The sequence below is a fragment of the Spermophilus citellus genome, assembly GCF_964194105.1.
Source record: "Spermophilus citellus genome assembly, chromosome: 4".
In the NCBI taxonomy this organism is placed as follows: Eukaryota; Metazoa; Chordata; class Mammalia; order Rodentia; family Sciuridae; genus Spermophilus; species Spermophilus citellus.
In genome coordinates this window covers 99,044,592-99,064,081 of record NC_138185.1, presented here as the reverse complement: position 1 = coordinate 99,064,081, position 19,490 = coordinate 99,044,592, and the positions used below count along the sequence as shown (strand labels likewise).

At 39.0% G+C, this 19,490-nt stretch overlaps 1 protein-coding gene and 1 pseudogene across 2 annotated transcripts in view; both read left to right on the top strand.

The window, feature by feature from the left end:
* OCA2 (OCA2 melanosomal transmembrane protein) overlaps positions 1-19,490 on the top strand; it is a gene marked incomplete at its 3' end in the record, with an annotated part of 367,555 nt that overhangs the window by 129,540 nt on the left and 218,525 nt on the right. Inside the window, exons 11-14 of the mRNA XM_081289957.1 lie at positions 1,059-1,124; positions 3,391-3,447; positions 5,521-5,645; positions 7,890-8,028. Of these exons, the coding sequence (XP_081146083.1) occupies positions 1,059-1,124; positions 3,391-3,447; positions 5,521-5,645; positions 7,890-8,028 (387 nt within the window). The remainder of the gene's footprint in view (positions 1-1,058; positions 1,125-3,390; positions 3,448-5,520; positions 5,646-7,889; positions 8,029-19,490) is intronic.
* On the top strand, positions 17,443-18,826 carry LOC308648504 (atlastin-2-like; annotated as a pseudogene). The gene has a single exon. The product of its transcript is annotated as an atlastin-2-like (transcript).

The window sequence follows — 19,490 nt, the reverse complement described above, 5'->3', positions numbered from 1 at the left end:
AACCTAGAAGAACGAAATTTGGGGGACCACGTGCAAATGGAGGACTCATCAGTCCCGCCAAGTATCAACAAGATCGGGTGAAAAAATAATTGCTGAGATTCCAGTAAACTCGGAATTCTGTGGAATCATTGCAAACGCTTTCAGATGAAAGTGTATTTTCCTTGCCTTTGGTTAGGGCTACTTCAACAGGGAACAAAGCCTGGTATATGGTAGGCACACACTGTGGGAAGCCACTGGCTCACTCTCTTTCCCAACAGCCAGATACTGGCAGTGCCCTTACTTACACTCTATGCTCCCTATCCCTGCGACCCCACGAGAGTGGGAGGGCACATGAGAGTAGGAGACATGGTTGTCCACGTCGTCATTACACTGAGGAAGACACATGTGGACTCTAAGAAGTACCTATCACTAAGCTTTGCATTTAAAAATCGATTTCAAAGAAAAAAGCTTTATTGTGGTTTACTGTTTTTGAGGTGTCAGTCTATGTTGGTTGGCCCATTTGCTTTCGGGTCTGTGGTAAAGCAGTACGTCATGGCAGGAGCACATAGAAGAGGAGCTATTTACCTTATGGCAGATGAGAAGCAAAGAGAGAGAGGAAAAGACTGGCATCCCCAAATCTCCTTCTAGGACACTCCCCTAATGAATTAAGACCTCCCACCAGGCCCCACATTTGAAAGGTTCCTCCACTACCCAATCGTGCTAGAAGCTGAGATCTAAGCCTTTAATACATGAGCCTTAGGGACACATTGATGATCCAAATGATTGCAGTAACTTCAAGGACCAACCCTGCAGTTCAGGCAACAGTTCTTCCTAGAGTTTTCAGGGACAGGGTTAAAAAATTTATAAATTACCTTAATGCACAAGTTTGACGTTACAGATGCACTGGGTCATGAATGTTTTTCAGAAGTGGTATAATCCAATTTCAAAGGCAAGTAGATGTTGTGTTTCCAACTTTGGCCCAATGAGTGGATTTGTAGTAAAGGGCAGCACATTTTTAGAGCTTATCCCCAGGAGGGAGACACACAGGATTAATTGGCAAATTTGTGCTTTGATTGCAGAGACCCAGCCTGACCCACGTGGTGGAGTGGATTGATTTTGAGACCCTGGCCCTGCTGTTTGGCATGGTAATTATAGTCCTCCCAGCAGGACATGGCTCCAAGCCTGCTAAAACCTGGGTCCTTCTTTTTTTTTGCTGCTAATCCTATCATTATATTAAAGATACCATGTCTCTTGACAATTAGGGCTTGATTGAGAAGTGTTAATGCAGGTCTAGCTAATTTCTCCTGAGGAGGAAGGGAACAATTGGTACTCTGGTTAGTTAGATGGAGAGTTTCAGTCTAAGTCCTATGGAATAATGAAATAACATTTCCATTAGAAAAGTTAGCAAGTTTTTGGAGGTACTACCCTTAAAGAAAAAAAAAAGGAATATCTTAAATAAATGAACCAGGGGTTAACATTAAATAATGTTTTGATTATTTGAAAAGTACATTTAATTACATAAGAAAAGGAAGACTTTGTCCCTGAGGAATCATTGGGGCATTTGCTAATTTATCTTATTGCTGAATGGCTATTCTGTGCTATGTGCTGCAAGGAATGACACCACGTCAACTCCTAGGAAAGAAACTTAAATGCACCAGTAAATTAGTGTGAGACAGGAATCATGACTAATTTAACTAAAATGAATGGAATTTGGCAAGGATCTGGACAACAGCGAGAATGACTCACTTGCTTGTGAAGGACCCCTAAACAGCCAAGTGATCTGAAGGAGGGTTCATCCCTCTGGCCTAGAGACTTACTCTGTGTAAAATGGTCACCCTTTGCCCTAATTTTCCTTGCTAACGTTTTATTCCTCCCCAGACTGGCAGATAAAATAGAGAATTCTGCTATTCTAAGGCTTCAATGTCGCCCAAAGTGGCACTGCTATCCTCTGGGGGTAGGGTGCAGGGAGACAGGCCAGTGCTCTGAATTGAGGCTCCATAAAGGATGCAGTATCTGTGTTGGACCCTGAGAAGTGCCTAGGGTTTGGGCACCCAGACAGAAGAAGGGGGCATACTGGATGATGTCTATAAGTGTAAAAAAATAAAATGAATGACATATTTCTCTTCTTATGAAATAGAAAATCTTCCAGTGAGTTCTAACTGATTACATTCAGAATATTTTTTTATTAGCATCTTGATGGTTGTTTTCACCAACTTTTCATTGTCAATAGAAAGAAACATGTGAGGGCTGGGGCTGTGGCTCAGCGGTAGAGCGCTCGCCTTGCATGTATGAGGCCCTGGGTTCCATCTTCAGCACCACATAAAAATAAATAAATAAATAAAATAAAGGTATCGTGTCCAACTATAACTAAAAAGTAAATATTACAAAAGGAAACATATGAGTGTACATTCTGGATTGACCCAGAGCTGGGAAGATAATCATTCTAATACAACTGTTCCTACTTGAATGTGTAGATCAAGATGGTGACAAAAATCAGTTTACTTACTTTAGAACCCAAAATTTAATCCAGTTTTAAAATCTTAAAATGTCTAAGTGTTGTTTTTGGTTTTTTTTTTTTGGTGCTGGGGATTGAACCCAGGGCCTTGTGCATGTGAGGCAGGCACTCTACCAACTGAGCTATATCCCCAGCTCTAAGTGTTGTTTTTTTAATCAGTTTTTTTATTTATACATGACAGTAGAATGCATTACAATTCTTATTACACATATAGAGCATAATTTTTTCACATCTCTGGCTATATACAAAATATATTCACACCAATTCGTGTCTTCATCCATGTACTTTGGATAACAATGTCCATCACATTCCACCATTATTTCTAACCCCATGCCCCCTCCCTTCCTCTCCCACCTCTCTGCCCTATCTAGAGTTTGTCTATTCCTCCCATGCTCCCCCTCCCTACCCCACTATGAATCAGCCTCCTTATATCAGAGAAAACATTCAGCATTTGTTTTTTTGGGATTGGCTAACCTCACTTAGCATTATCTTCTCTAACTCCATCCAAGTGTTGCTTTTGTGGATAATGAGGTATGGAAGGTCACCTGCTGCACCCTGTCCTTCTCTGCTTCTAGCTTTAGGACTGAGCAGGTCCCCTCATCTCTCAGATCCCGAGTTTCCTGGCCTATAAAACAGAGATCAGTAATAATGCCTGATGTTTGTTTGAGGATTGGAGGGGATGGTGATTGATCTTCAGGACGAGTCCTGGACTAAATATACATATAAAACCACTAGTAAGTGACTCCACTCAAGGGGTTTGTAAGTGGGAAAACTAATAAATCTTTCAGCAAGATAGCAAGGAGATTGATTATGTGGCAACTTTCAGGGGCTAGATCTCAAATTCATAATGGCCATCTGACTTTGTTTCAATATTGTGTTTTCTCTTTTTCCCATAGATGATCTTAGTAGCCATATTTTCAGAAACTGGATTTTTTGATTTTTGTGCTGTAAAGGTAGGTGTGATCTTACATTTAACAGATAAGTACTAACTAACTAACATATTTATTGTTTGGACATTGTACATTTAGTACATTAAAGTATTATTTAAAACAAATATTTTAAAATTTTATCCTCCTTTTCAAAATTGCTTCTGCAAGGCTGGATATAGTTGCCTGACTCTGAGCAATGCTTTCAGCTTCTCCATAAATAAATGAAGGAGATGAAGGAAAAGGGTACTCACGTTGAATGTTTGTATAACATTATTTAAATTGGCTGGTGAAAGCTACACATCAAAAATTATTTTGCATATTAGAGTCTCTAAATATTCCAAGCCATCAGCTTCTGATTGCTTTGCTTTTTGGTGAAATAATTTCAATGATTACTTTCTAAATATTGAACGTATACACATTCACTATTTTTAAATTAGGGAAAAACATGTTTGTCTTTTAAAAATCCCTTAAGGATCTTATTTATTTACTTATGTTTTGGTGCAGAGGATTGAATCCAGGGCCTCACACATACTAAACATTACCACTACCACTTACTCCACCCCCAACCCCTTAAAGGTCTTATTTAAAAAAACGCATATTATTGATGTTATTTTTTGATTGGCAGATCATAACTGTACATATTTTGGGGTACAATGTGATTTTGTGATGAATGGATACACAAAGTGGCAGGACAAAATCAAGCTAGTTAACATATCCATCACTTCATTTATCTTTTTTATGGTGAGACATTTGAAATCTACTCTCTTAGTTATTTTGAAATGTATACTACACTATTATTAATTAATTAATTATTGGCTGATTAACTATAGTCAATCTGCCTGTGTAGCAGATCTCAAAATGTATTCCTCTATCTTCAACTTTGTACCCTTTGATCAACATCTCCCCAACCCCCTCTCCCAGCCCTTCCATCTCTGGTAACTGTCATTCTACTGTCTACTTCTATATCAATTTTATTAGATTCCATATTTGAGATCATGTGGTCTTCATCTTTCTGTACCTGGCTTGTTTTACTTAATGTAATATCCTTCAGTTCCATCCATGTTGTTGAAAATTACAGGCTTTTCCCCTTTTTTGTGTATTAAGTAGTATTCCATAATGTATATATCGCATTGTCTTTATCCATTCATCTGTTGCTGGACACTTAGATTAATCCATATCTTGGCTGTTGTTAATAACTCTTCAGTAAACATACAGATATACATTCCTTTGGATATATGTCCAGTAGTGGGATAACTGGATCATACAGTTGATAGATATTAGGTTTTTGAGGACCCTCCACCCTGTTCTCTATAATGGCTGTACTGATTTACATCTCTACCAACAGTGTATGACTTTCCTTTTCTTTACATTTTCTCCAACACTTGTGATTTCTCATTGTAACCTTTATTTGCATTTTTAGCTGGAACTTTGGAGAGTTTCACCAGCAGATTCTGGCATGCAGGATTTGTACTAACTCTAGCATGCATGGTTGGCAAAAGATCTTGCAGGGCCCTACTAATGCAAAGGCTAGTGCTGTCTTGATGTTGCTTTTGTAACTGAAAAACTCTTATTAAAATAATTTATTCAACAAAACACTTTGAAAATTCTGAATAAAAGAACCATGCAGTGATTTTTGTGGTCTTTGTGTACCATGTTGTGTATACCAGGCAGATATCTGGCCTCTTCCTTCTAATACCTTGATAATAAAAGTATTCCTTATGTCTCCAAAGATCAGCAGCCGCTAGGGTCACATGGATCTCAAATGTAGCTGTTCAGGATATCTAATCAAAATTATAGATAACATGAAAGGGATTGAATGTTGACATTTTGTAACAAATTAACCATCATAAGGGCACAGTGAAGAGAGAGAATCAAAAAAAAAGAGAACGTAGGGCCTTGTGGATTTATATTGTCCAAGTACTGTAATGGCCACTACCATGCGATCTTAACAGATTTAGGATTCTACAGTATAAGTTCTAACCCACCATGCATGGATTATTTGGGTCCCTATTCCTTGGATTCACTTATGAAAAGTCACATCTATTCTACAAATGCACTGATTCTATCTTATTCCTTCCAACATGTGTGTGCACCCAGGCATACCGACTATCCCGAGGAAGGGTATGGACCATGATCATCATGCTGTGTCTCATTGCTGCCATCCTTTCTGCCTTCTTAGACAATGTCACCACGATGCTCCTCTTTACTCCTGTGACCATAAGGTATGCAGAGGACTTTTGCTGTGGGGACCATAGCCAGGCTCAGGGCAGGTATGTTTTGGCTGTACCACCTGACCCAAGGCTCCCTTCTCACATCTACAAAAAGGCAGGAGCCAGTGCCCACCCTTTCACTGAAGCACAACTCACTGCATTCCAGACCAGCCAGCGCTGGCTTTGTGTGACTTAAATGCACTTGACAAGCTGTAGTATTCCCATAGGTGGGTGACAGCAATGTGGTGGGGAGTTGGAAGATGTGGGCATTGCTTTTCAGGAGACTGGGCTGTTTATTGAGGACCCCAGACAGTTCTTGTCCATGCACTCCCATTATCATCTTCCACCTGGCTGGCAGCAGTTCACAATTGTGCTGGTATGAAAGCTCCTGTCCAGGGCTCCGAGGGGCACGTGCCTTGGGGAAGATGGAACAGTCATTGTCTGGTTCCTTGTCTGAAGGCTTGGAAGATAGCAGGACAGACTGTGTTCACCTGAGTTAGGACTTGGCCTAATGGGACTTTGCAGGCAATTTCAGGAAAGAGACATTCAGTCTAATTCAATTCCAACTCTTAATCCCATCTACTTCAATAATTTGACATATATTGAGTGCAATGATATGTTGCCCAGAATCTTCTGCAGCTAGACATTCAGTCCTGGCCCCTTTGTGAACCCTTTCCCAAAGTATAGACCTTTTTTTGTATCTACCCTGTATATTCTTTGTTTTAAAGATGGTTCAGCCTTTCTGGAAATTGTTTTGATCTTTGTTGCTCAGAAATTAGCTTTGTAATTTTTTTTAAATCAGGGACTTCATTTTCTAGTTTGAAACCCATGTCTTTCAAGATGTGTTTCACATATTGTTGGTCTTAAGATTCATTATTTATATTACAACGTTCTTCATATTTTAGAGGAGTTGATTGCTTTCTTCTGCCTTTGTCTGGACTGAGAAGTGCTCAGTCCCTAGAGTTCAACAGCGAGGTCCATTTAGATCAGGTGCCATCTCTGTGCTCTGTCTATGAATTATTTTCTTGTTAGAAGGAGATTCTGGTAGTTCCTCCACTGAGTGCAGCTGCTGACTTGGGTCTGATGCCCATATGTAGAGTCACTCTGGATCCTGGTAGCCAGGATCACTCCTTCTTCAGCTTCTATACAGCCTCCAGGCCAGTCGGCCCTCACATCAGTGGAGGGGAAGACTGTGTGGCTTTCTATGCTCTGAGCTGAGGGCAGAAGGTGGTTGGAAAACCTTCAAGTGCAGCAGGACCTGCCTCAAGGAGTGAGATCCAGAGCCCAGTTACTACATGGCAGAGGGAAAAGAGGATGAACAGGTGTGGAGGATGCTGTGATGTGCTCTTTGTATTTTCTTTGAGCAATGTTTCTCATCTCTATGCACAGCACTCACTTGAGGAGTTCTAGAATGCTGCTATGCAGGCCCACTCCCAAGTATTGGTCTGCTGCAGACCAGGCTGTAAAACTTTCAAGGATTATTTATTTATTATTTATTTATTTTGGCACTGGGGATTGAACCAGGGGCACTAAACCACTGAGCCACATCCCCAGCCCTATTTTGTATTTTATTTAGAGACAGGGTCTCACTGAGTTGCTTCAGGCCTCACTAAGTTGCTGAGACTGGCTTTGAACTCGAGATCCTTCTGTCTCAGCCTCCTGAGTGGCTGGAATTATAGGCATACATCACCACACCCAGCAACTTTCAAGGATTCTAAGACAATCTAGTGTAGACATGGTGGAGAACTTTCTTCTCTAAGAAAGAAGTCAGTAGTCAGTAGTTAAAGGGAAGGGCTGAGAGGAAACCTTGAGGTCTTAGCATCTGTGAAGGGGAGGCAGGTACAGGACTAGGTGAGCAGGCTTAGTGTGAGCACTGGTGATTTCTGCATTGACCCCTGCCCCTGACTCAGAGGGTTTTGGTGGCCAGTGCCCATCTGCCTGTGCCAGGCCCTGCCTTTCACTGGGAGCTTGCACACGGGGGACTGTGCTCCATCTAGACTTATGGGGGTGGAGAAGGGTTACATTATGACACTGATGGTTCAGAGGATGCTGGGTTAATTCAGAAGAAATATCATTTTCAGAGTCACTGCATCCCAAGGGTGTTATTGTAGTTGTCTCCCCCACTCCAACACTGCCCTCTCATAAATGTGTGTGCTTTCTAGGTTTAAGCCAGTACTTTAAATATATATGGGCTGCACATGGGTCCTTTATGATGTAAATAGTGGGACTAATTTCATTTTCCTCCATTTATGATAGATTATGTGAGGTGCTCAACCTTGATCCAAGGCAAGTCCTGATTGCAGAGGTGATCTTCACAAACATTGGAGGAGCTGCCACTGCCATCGGGGACCCACCAAATGTCATTATTGTTTCCAACCAAGAATTGAGGAAGATGGTATGTACCAGTATATTAGGGTTACTTTCAATAAATGCAGAACTAAACTCACTTAGCCCTCTGCCCAGTGTTTTAGAAACCTTTATTAACCTTTATTAGAAATCAAGATCCTCTGTATTACCTCTTTATAGTAAATGCTTTTAGATGTCTTGTGGGTGGGACGTAAGGAGACAGAGATGAATTGCCTTCATTCTTGATCTCCTAAGGTTTTGAAGAAATGATTGTATAACATAGTCATAATATGTTGTATTAATTACATCAATAGGAATGGAGGTTTAACTAGTATTAAGAACAAAATGGCCTGTCATCTTTTACAGGAGATATGTGATTTCCTTCTCAACTGAGGTAGATATATTTATTGAAGAACTTAAACTTTTTTTAAGGGTCAGAACGTGAAGGCCTTAGAAGTTCTTTGAAAACCCCTATAGATATTTTTTCCACATTTTTAATTGGTGCATTATAGTTGTACTAAATAGTTGGATTTGTTATTACATATTCATACATGCACACAATATAAGAATATAATTTGGTCAATATCATTCCCCATTATATTTCCCCTTCCCCTCCTCTCCTCCCACCCCATGACCCCTTTCCCCTACTCTGTTGATCTCTCTGATTTTCATGAGATCCTCCCCACTTTTCTTGTCCTTTTTCCTCTGTAGCTTCCACATATGAGAGAAGACATATGACTCCTGACCTTCTAAGTTCTACTTATTTACTTAATATAATGTTTTCAGGTTCCATCCATTTTCCTGAAAGTGACATAAATAAAAATTATAGCTAAATACAATTCTCTTTATAGCTAAATACAACTCTAATGTGTATGTATACCACATTACCTACATCTATTCATCTGTTGATGGACACCAGTTCCATAGTTGGGCTATTGTGAATTGTGTTGCTATAAATGTGGGTATGTATGTATCATTATAGTATGATGGCTTTAATTCTTAAGGATAAATACCAAAGAGTGGTATAGCTGGGTCATATGGTGTTCCATGCCTAGTCTTTTATATATATATATATATATATATATATATATATATAGTCAGCTGTATATATATATATATATATATATATATATATATATTTCTGACCTTCAGTTTTTATTTAAATATAGTAAACTTTTAATAGAATAAACAAAAAATCCTCTACACAGCAAATATTTTACATAAATGTAACATGCATGCCTATTTCACAATTAAGCAAAATGGACTTTTAGGCACAAGATTTAAAAAATCATGAAAGAATGATACATGAACGCAAGACAGAAATAACAGAGGCAACAGAAATATACATTACTTAACACCTCAGTTGGTCTTATCTTCCAACCTACTAATTAAGGCCTGAGTTTCAGGAATCCTATGTTCTTAACTGGAAATATCTAGTTTGGTTGTACCTAACATATATCCCCATAACAAATAATTATCTTTCAAAATAATCTAATAAATATATCATTCACACACATATGTACACACACACACACACACACACACACACACATTCTGTTGAACCAACCTCTCAAATAGGGAAGTAAGAATTTTGGAATTTTCACATAGAAAAAATAATTCTGCTACAGAAATACAACAATGAATGGCATTATTAGAAGTCTCTAGTTCATTTGTATTACTTTTCCCTAAATCACCTTTTTACTAAGGCCTGCTGCCATGGCTCCTCAGACACTCCAGACTTAATCTTTTCATCCTGCCTAAATGACCCACAGTAGAGATGCTTTATAGAGAAAAGGAGACTTAACAATTCAGTTATAGACTTCAGCTCGGGTATCGTAAGTCAGCTTAGTCCAAATGCCTGGAACAATTTCTTTATGTCAGTTCTCTTGGGTTTTACTGGTTAGTTTTCTCTGTTTCTTCCCCTACCAGCCTGTAAGCACCTGAACAGCCTGTGATGACAGTCCCTGATTTTAGGGAGATCACACCAATCAGAGTTCAAGCAGGAGAAAGGTCTGTTTGAACATACAGGGCACTTCACATGGGGTGAGGCAAGCAGAGGAAGAGTCCCTGAAGATGGTGCCTACAGAACCTCAGAAGTGGGGTCTGGAGTTGGGGAGAGGAGCAGGAGAGTTAGAGAAGACAGAGGCAGGAAGAAAAAAAATCCAGTTTGACTGGCAAGAGGATATTTGTGAGAAGTCATCTGTGAGAATGTGTTCTCAAACGAGAAAAGATTCCTTATTCTGGCGGGTAAAGTTGGGGGTGAGGGTGGTGCAGAAGCACTGAAGGCTTTGCACAGGGAACAAAACCCAGAGCCATGCTAGAGCATCACTACACAGTGCTGGGTGGGACAGATGACGGAGGAGAGAGCAGGAAGCTCAGAAAGCTTCACTCACCAAGCCCAATGCCACATGCAAGTATTTCCCATAGAGACAAGTGTCAATCCAACATGCCCCAAACCACACAGTTCTGTCTACATAAATCAAGGCTTTTGGAGAAAAAGTAGTGGAGAGGGGACTTAAATAGATATTTTTAGTTTAAGTTCTTAGAGCCTATCCCAGTTTGAACAAGTTAAGAGCAGTGAAGCAATTCTCATATCCAGTAACAATTCAAGTCTCCCAATCATGACCATCACCTTTCCTGAACTGTCATCACCAAGTACTTATAAAGCAATAATCATTTCACTACAGCTAAGTTCCTACCTGCCACTCAATCCACAGAGCCCTCATGAAAGGCTGAGACCCCACCACAAGATACTAGACACATGTATTGCCTATACTTGGGCAGAGTGGTGTGGGCATGCTGCTGGGTAACAGCACCTTGTCCCACCTTCAGCCCACTGGAGTCCTGGTGTGGATAAAACAGTTGACGTATAAGGTACAACTCTGACCCAAGCCCCCATCAGGGCCATCCTTTCTTCTCTAGGTCCAGACTGCATCCCTCCACTAGCTAGGGAGGGAGAGGTCATCTGAGTAGAGGAACTCAAGGAAGGAAAACCATTGTCTTGATGCTCACTGACTCAAAACAGATAGAAACTTCTTAGGACACAGTCTTTCAAACTACTAGTCTTTTGATCCTATAATTACTAATAAATATTTTCTTTGAACACTAAAATAAAAACCATTTATTTTAAAGAGAATAGGTATAACTTTAATATCTTAAAGAGTTGAAATTAAAACTTTATCATTAATTTTCACTTATTATTTTTTCATCATTAGAATTTTCTGGATTTTCCTTCTCTGAGGTATCAGTAAAATGCTTCCACATTTGGTATGATTTACTGTAGATGATGTTGTGTGTATGTATTCCTATGAAGTGCATCAGTATGTTTGTTTGTGTGTGTGTGTGTGCCATCTTCCTTAAATGTATTTAAACTGCTAAGAATTCATGGCTCTAAGGTATTGATGGCCACATTGAAGACCCCTCATGTTATAGAGATTCTGGGTATAACTTGGATGCTGTGGTGAAAGTCTGTAATCCTGGTTGCCCTGGGGAGCTTCCTGGAAGCACACCACCAGTCCTGAGTGTGAACTGAGTTGTCATGTGAACATGAACATATCATCTTGGAATATATCAGAAGGTAACAGAGCCTTGTCATCTATTCTAGGGACAACTATCAGCCAGGATGGGCCTGGGAATACACATGGGAAAGAACTATCTTCAGAAAGAGTATTTGTTTAATTTTTTATTCTACAATAATATGTATTTTGTACAAAATAGAAACGACAAACACACATGTACTCATGCATACACAAACAAAAGCTGTCATAATTCTGCCACTCAGAGACAAATTATCTTAGTATTTTGATGCAATTAATCTTCTAGAATACTTGCATGTGGATGTTTTGAATAAATAACATAGCTTCTGCTCTAGCCAAGATGGAGTAATAGGGACTGGATTTCCTTTCTTGCCTGGGACAACCAACCAACCAACCAAACCAATCAAACAAACAAATGAACAAAAATCCAAACCAAAACCAAACAGCATACCAGGAGCAATAGTAATTAAGACACTGAACACTGGACCAAAAATGGACAGCAATCCCCATGATATGGGACATGAGATTAACACTATGATTCCTCTGGCTCACTGCCTGAGAATTTTCAGGGTGTGTTGCGGAGAGGGAGGAACCACATGGAGCTCACTCAGCTCCCTGAGTTAATAAGATGGAACTGACAGTCTGGGGAGTCCAAGGCAGCTGGAATTTGCAAGACAAAGGACCATAGAGGACAGAGCTGCTTAGAGAGAGAACCACAGAGACCTTCAGAGAGTCTCCCTTGAGAATGCAGTAGTGTTCATTCCAGTCCATGTATGTGAGGAAACCACCTATCGTCAGGGGAAGCACAACCCAGAAGGATTAGAGGTAAGAGTCCTTGACATGACAAGGACAGGAATAGTCTCTATTCCTGCCAGGCAGGCTGGAACCTTGAAATTCATAGGGCACATTGTAGGCTACTCAGTAGGGTCTTGCCTCTGGAATTACTCCTTGTGGGGAGTGAAGATGGCTGGATATGGCTCTGATTCCACCTAATAAATCTTAAAATCAAGACCTGAAAGAATCAAGCTTTCTATATAGTTTAACAGACTCCAGAACAGACCTCAAAGATATTTGAAGGATACAAAAACATTCAACAATGTATAAAGCAAAATCACAATATGTGGCATATGATCAAGGATTACCAGGCATGTAAAGACGCAAGAAAATATGACGTATGATAAGAAGAATGTGAACCGTTGAAGTCAACCTTGAGTAGATACAGGTATGAGAATGTGTAAAAAGGACATTAAAACTAAAAATTATGATACATGCATTACAGATGTCCTTCAAGTAGAAACATTAAAGACATGTTTTAAAAAGCCAAAATCAAGCTTCTAGAGAGAAAACTTAAAATATCTGTAATAGAAATATACTTGTTGGGATTAATGGCAGCATAGCAGAGGAAAAGATTAGTGAACTTGAAGACACAGATCCAAAATGAAAAAGACTGTAAAGATAGTAATGAAAAAATGAAAAGTGTTCTTGGAAAACTTTAAGTACCTAACACATATATAGTTCTAATCTTTAAAGGATGGGGAAAACAAAAGAGGGAGAGGGAGAGGGAAAATGAGAGGAAGAGAGACAGGGAGAAAGACAGCACAAGCTAGCTCTGTGGTGTCTCTTGTAAGGGCACCAGCCTGTGGGCCCCAGCCTCATGAACTCATCTCAACCAAATCATCTCAGAAAGACTCTGTCTGCAAATAGCATCACACTGGGAATTAGGGCCTCAGCATAAGAATTTGACAGGGGAACACAATTCAGTCTAGAGCAAATTCGAACTGAATTATAGTAGAAACGGCACACATAAAAATTTGAAGTTTCTTTAAAGGAGGAGTCAGCAACTTTTACTTAAAAGGCCATATAGTTAATATTATAGGCATTTGGGCCATATGATGACTGTTGAAATTACTCAGTTCTGCCAATATGGCATGAGAGCAGCCACAGACAACGCATAGAAGAAGGGACGTGGCTGTATCCAGCCTGCAAATGGTGATTTAGTGGTCTCTGCTCTAATGCAATCTCTAAAGGGAAATTTATACTCTGAGACACTTAAATAAAAAAAGATGAGCCCAAACTGCCTGCACCAGCCTGCGTGGGACCCAGACTCTCAGTAGGCCTTGCCTGCCCCACCCCAGGTGGGGCAGACACCCATCAGGGCCTAGCCTCTGGAGCAGGACCGCCCCTTCCAACCAGCAGACTACTGAGGTAGGTCAAGCCCAGAGCCCAGATCCACCCACACTAACTGTGCAGGACCCAGTTCCAGTAGCATTCATTGAGGGATACCAGCAGATCTGGAAGCCCAACATCAAGGTGAGGTACAGACAATCTGCTGTACTACAAGAATATAGGGAAGAAACTGTAATATCTCAGATCCACGCTGCAAGAAAGGAAGACACACAGACAACGTGAAAAAACAAGGGAGGAAAGTGCCCCAAACAAAGCAGGATACTATAATTACAGAACCCATGGACAATGAAGTTGATGAAATATCAGAGAAGGAGTTCAGAAGGTTCATAATTAAAATGATCTGTGAATTAAAGAATAACCTAATGACCAAATACAGGCAAAAATTGATCACTCCAACAATGAGATAAGAGAGCAAATTCAGGTAGCAAAATATAACTTCAAGAGAGAGATAGAGACTCTGAAAATAAAAACAGTAAGAAATACTTGAAATGAAAGATACAATAAATCAAATAAAAAACTCAATAGAAAGCATAACCAGATCACTTGGAAGAAAGAATGTCAGATAATGAAGACAAAGTAAACAATCTGGAAAATAAAGTTGATCACACAGTGAAGAAATTAGAAATCATGAACAGAACATCCAAGAATTATGGGACAGCATCAAAAGACCAAATATAAGAGTTATTAGGATAAAGGAAGGCACAGAGTTTCAAACCAAAGGAATGCACAGTCTCTTCAATGAGATAATATCAGAAAATTGGAAAATTTTCATTTCATGAAGAATGAATTGGAAAACCAAATACAAGAGGTTTACAGGACACCAAATGTACAAAATTACAACAGATCTACACCAAGGCACATTATAATGAAAATACCTAGCATACAGAATGAGGATAGAATCTTAAAAGCTGCAATAAAGAGGAATCAGATCACATGTGGGGGAGCCCAATTCATATCTCAGCAGATTTTTCAACCCAGACCCTCAAAGTCAGGAGATCATGGAACAATATATACCAAGCTCTGAAAGAAAATGAATGCCAACCAAGAATCTTATATCCAGCAAAACTAAGCTTTAGATTTGATGAAACAAAAACCTTTCATGATAAACAAAAGTTAAAAGAATTTACAACTAGAAAGCCTGCACTACAGAACATCCTCAGCAAAATATTCCAAGAAGAGGAAATGAAAAACAATGATGAAAATCAGCAGAAGGAGGGATTACACTAAAGGAAAATTTAATCAGAAGAGAAACCAAGTCACATAAATATTAAAAATAAACAAAAATGGCTGAAAATACAAATCATGTCTCAATAATAACCCTGAATGTTAATGGCCTAAACTCACCAGTCAAAAGACATAGACTAGCAGATTGGGTCAAAATAACATACCCAACAATATGCTGCCTCTAAGAGACTTCAAACTAAAGTCAATCAAAAAGGATAAAGAAGGACACTACATACTGCTCAAGGGAACCATACACCAACAAGACTTAACAATCATAAATATATATGCCCCAAACAATGGAGCATCTACGTTCATCAAACAAACTCTTCTCAAGTTCGAGAGTCAAATAGACCACAACACAATAATTTTGGGTGACTTTAACACACCTCTTTCATCACTAGATAGATTTTCCAAACAAAAGCTGAACAAAGAAACTATAGAACTCAATAAAACAATCAATAACTTAGACCTAACTGACATATATAGAATATTTCATCCTTCAATGAGAGAATACACTTTCTTCTCAGCAGCACATGGATCCTTCTCTAAAATAGATCATATACTATGACACAAAGCAACTCTTAGCAAATATAAAAAAGTAGAGATACTACCCTGCATTCTATCAGATCATAATAGAATGAAATTAGAAATCAATGATAAAATAAGAAATAAAATCCACTCCAACACCTGGAGACTAAATAATGTGCTATTTAATGAACAATGGGTTGCAAAAGACATTAGGGAGGAGATTTAAAAATTTTTAAAGGTTAATGAGAACACAGATACAAAATATCAAAATCTCTGGGACACTATGAAAACAGTTCTAAGAGGAAAGTTCATTGCATGGAGTTCATTCCTTAAAATAAGAAAAAGTCAACAAATATATGACTTAACACTACATCTCAAAGCCCCAGAAAAAGAAGAACAAATCAACACCAAAAGCAGCAGAAGACAGGAAATAATTAAAATCAGTGCTGAAATCAATGAAATTGAAACAAAAGAAAAAATTGAAAAAATTATAGAACAAAAAGTTGGTTCTTTGAAAAAATAAATAAAACTGTCAGACCTTTAGCCATGCTAACAAAGAGAAGGAGAGAGAAAACTAAAATCACTAACATATAGACACTACCGAAATACAGAAAATAATTAGAAATTATTTTGAAAACTTGTACTCCATTCAAATAGAAAATATTGAAGTCATCAATAAATTTCTAGGGTCATATAATTTGCCCAAATTAAATCAGGATGATATACATAATTTAAACAGATCAATTTCAAGTGACAAAATAACAGACAGCATCAAAAGTCTACCAACCAAGAAAAGCCCAGGACTGGATGGATATACAGCCGAGTTCTACAAGACCTTTAAAGAAGAACTAATACAAATACTCCTTAATTTATTTCAGGAAATAGAAATAGAGGCAGCACTTTCAAACTCATTCTATGAGGCCAGTATCACCTGATTCTAAAACCAGGGAAAGACACATCAAAAAAAAAAAAAAAAAAAAGAAAACTTCAGACCAATATTTCTAATCAACATAGATGCAAAAATCCTCAATAAAATTCTGGCAAATCAAATACAAAAACATATAAAAAAGATCATACACCATGATCAAGTGGGATTCATCCCAGGGATGCAAGTTTGGTTCAACTTACGAAAACCAATAAGTGTAATTCATCACATCAGTAGATTTAAAGATAGGAATCATGTGATCATCTCAATAGATGCAGAAAAAGCATTTGACAAAATACAGTACTACTTTATGTTCAAAACACTAGAAAAATTAGGGATAACAGGAACATATCTCAACATCATAAAGGCTACCAATGCGAAGCCCCAGGCCAACTGCCGCAGTCTGGCTGGACACAAATAACCGGGGTCACGAGCCACTTGTAGGTTCAAACAGGAACTCCTTTATTGCCAGAACCCCACGGGAACTCTCCAGAACTCTATGGAAACTCCCAGAGAACCAACGGGAACTTGACAGGAACTCCGCGAGAACTCAAAAGTAGCAGGCACCCGAGGTAGCAGGAGCTGCCCCACTGCCGGACTGCAGAGGTCCACATATACAACTGAATACACAGCTTGTTTCAATTTAGCATCATCCAGTTACAGCAATCAGTCATTATGTTAATAATTATACACAGCTTAACTTAATTATCATCATCTAATGGCTCGCTGGCCTTACTTCTCAACTGCTCCTTCTGGCAAAATGCCATCCGGACCTGGCCGTGGCTCCCAACAGCCAACATCATTCTAAATGGAGAAAAATTGAAGGCGTTCCCTTTAAAAATCAGAACAAGACAGGGATGCCCTCTTTCACCACTTCTATTTAACATAGTTCTTGAAACACTGGCCAGAGGCAGTCCTTCGATCTCGGGCGTGGTGAGGCGACCCGTCACCTGGAGGGCACTCTCTGCCCTCTGTGCTTCGCGCGGACAGAGAACGAGGGGCGGCCAGGGCTTGATGGGCCCCTTCGGGGAGAAGGATGTGGGGAGGGCGGACACCTCGCTGCCAGGGGAGGATTATGAAGATGATGACCTAGTAAACTCTGATGAGGTTATGAAGAAACCATGTCCAGTACAGATTGTCCTTGCTCATGAAGATGACCATAACTTTGAGCTTGATGAAGATGCTTTGGAGCAGATACTGCTACAGGAGCACATACGAGATCTTAACATAGTTGTGGTATCTGTGGCAGGAGCTTTTCGTAAAGGGAAATCATTTCTGCTGGACTTCATGCTTGGATATATGTATAACAAGGATTCTCAAAGTTGGATTGGTGGAAACAATGAACCATTGACCGGCTTTACATGGCGAGGTGGTTGTGAAAGAGAAACAACAGGCATACAAGTTTAGAATGAAGTATTTGTGATTGACAGACCTAATGGAACAAAAGTGGCTGTGCTGCTAATGGATACCCAGGGTGCCTTTGATAGCCAGTCAACTATTAAAGACTGTGCAACCGTATTTGCTCTGAGCATTATGACCAGCTCTGTGCAGGTATATAATTTATCTCAGAATATTCAAGAAGATGATCTTCAACACTTACAATTATTTACAGAGTATGGAAGACTTGCAATGGAAGAAATCTATCAGAAACCATTTCAGACATTAATGTTTTTGATTTGAGATTGGAGTTATCCTTATGAACATTCATATGGTTTGGAAGGTGGAATACAATTCCTTGAAAAGAGATTGCAGGTAAAACAAAATCAACATGAAGAGTTACAGAATGTAAGGAAGCACATTCACAATTGTCTCTCAAATCTGGGTTGCTTCCTTTTGCCACATCCTGGTCTTAAAGTTGCAACTAATCCTAGTTTTGATGGGAGATTGAAAGATATTGATGAAGACTTTAAACGAGAGCTTCAAAATCTGGTTCCATTTGGTGGAAAAAGAGATAAGTGGATCTAAAGTCACTTGTAGAGATCTTGTAGAGTATTTTAAGGTAGGCAAACTCTTAAATTGAATGACTATCTAGGATAGAAATGTAGCCAACTTAGAACTCATCTGTATATATAAGAAGTTTCTTAACCTTTACTTTAAAACAACAACAACAACAAAAAAACCCATATTTGGGCCTCTGGGTGTATCGACATTTAAGTAAGAGATTGTAACAGACTACTTGTATCTTCTAGAAAATGATTTTGTTTGTTCACAGAATTATTCTACTTTTCCTCCGTCTGACATGGAGAGAAGAGCCATTTATTATACTGAAATACTGCTTTGTCATTTGGGAGTGATAATAGGGATTGGAAACATAATTCTGTATTCTGAATTCTTCAAAAAAGCATTCTCTCAGAATTCTGAGGACTCAAGAAGAGCAGCTGAAAGTATCTATTACTGATTTTTGAGTTCAAATGAATTTTCATTGGTTTTCCCTCTCCCTCAGTTATTCTTTAGTTTGCCTGCCAGGGCAAGATGCATTTGATAGGAAAAGACATACATAGACTGAAGGTGAAAGGTTGGGAAAAATCATATCACTCATATGGACTTCGGAAACAAGCAGGAGTGTCCATACTCATATCAAATAAAATAGATTTCAAGCCAAAGTTAATCAAAAGGGATAAAGAGGGACACTACATACTGCTCAAGGGAACCATACACCAACAAGACATAACAATCATAAATATATATGCCCCAAACAACGGTGCAGCTATGTTCATCAAGCAAACTCTTCTCAAGTTCAAGAGTCTAATAGACCACCCTACAATAATCATGGGAGACTTCAACACACCTCTCTCACCACTGGACAGATCTTCCAAACAAAAGCTGAATAAGGAAACTATAGAACTCAATAACACAATTAACAACCTAGACTTAATTGACATATATAGAATATACCACCCAACATCAAGCAGTTACACTTTTTTCTCAGCAGCACATGGATCCTTCTCAAAAATAGATCATATATTATGTCACAGGGCAACTCTTAGACAATATAAAGGAGTAGAGATAATACCATGCATCTTATCCGATCATAATGGAATGAAACTGAAAATCAACGATAAAAGAAGGAAGGAAAAATCATGCATCACTTGGAGAATGAACAATAGGTTA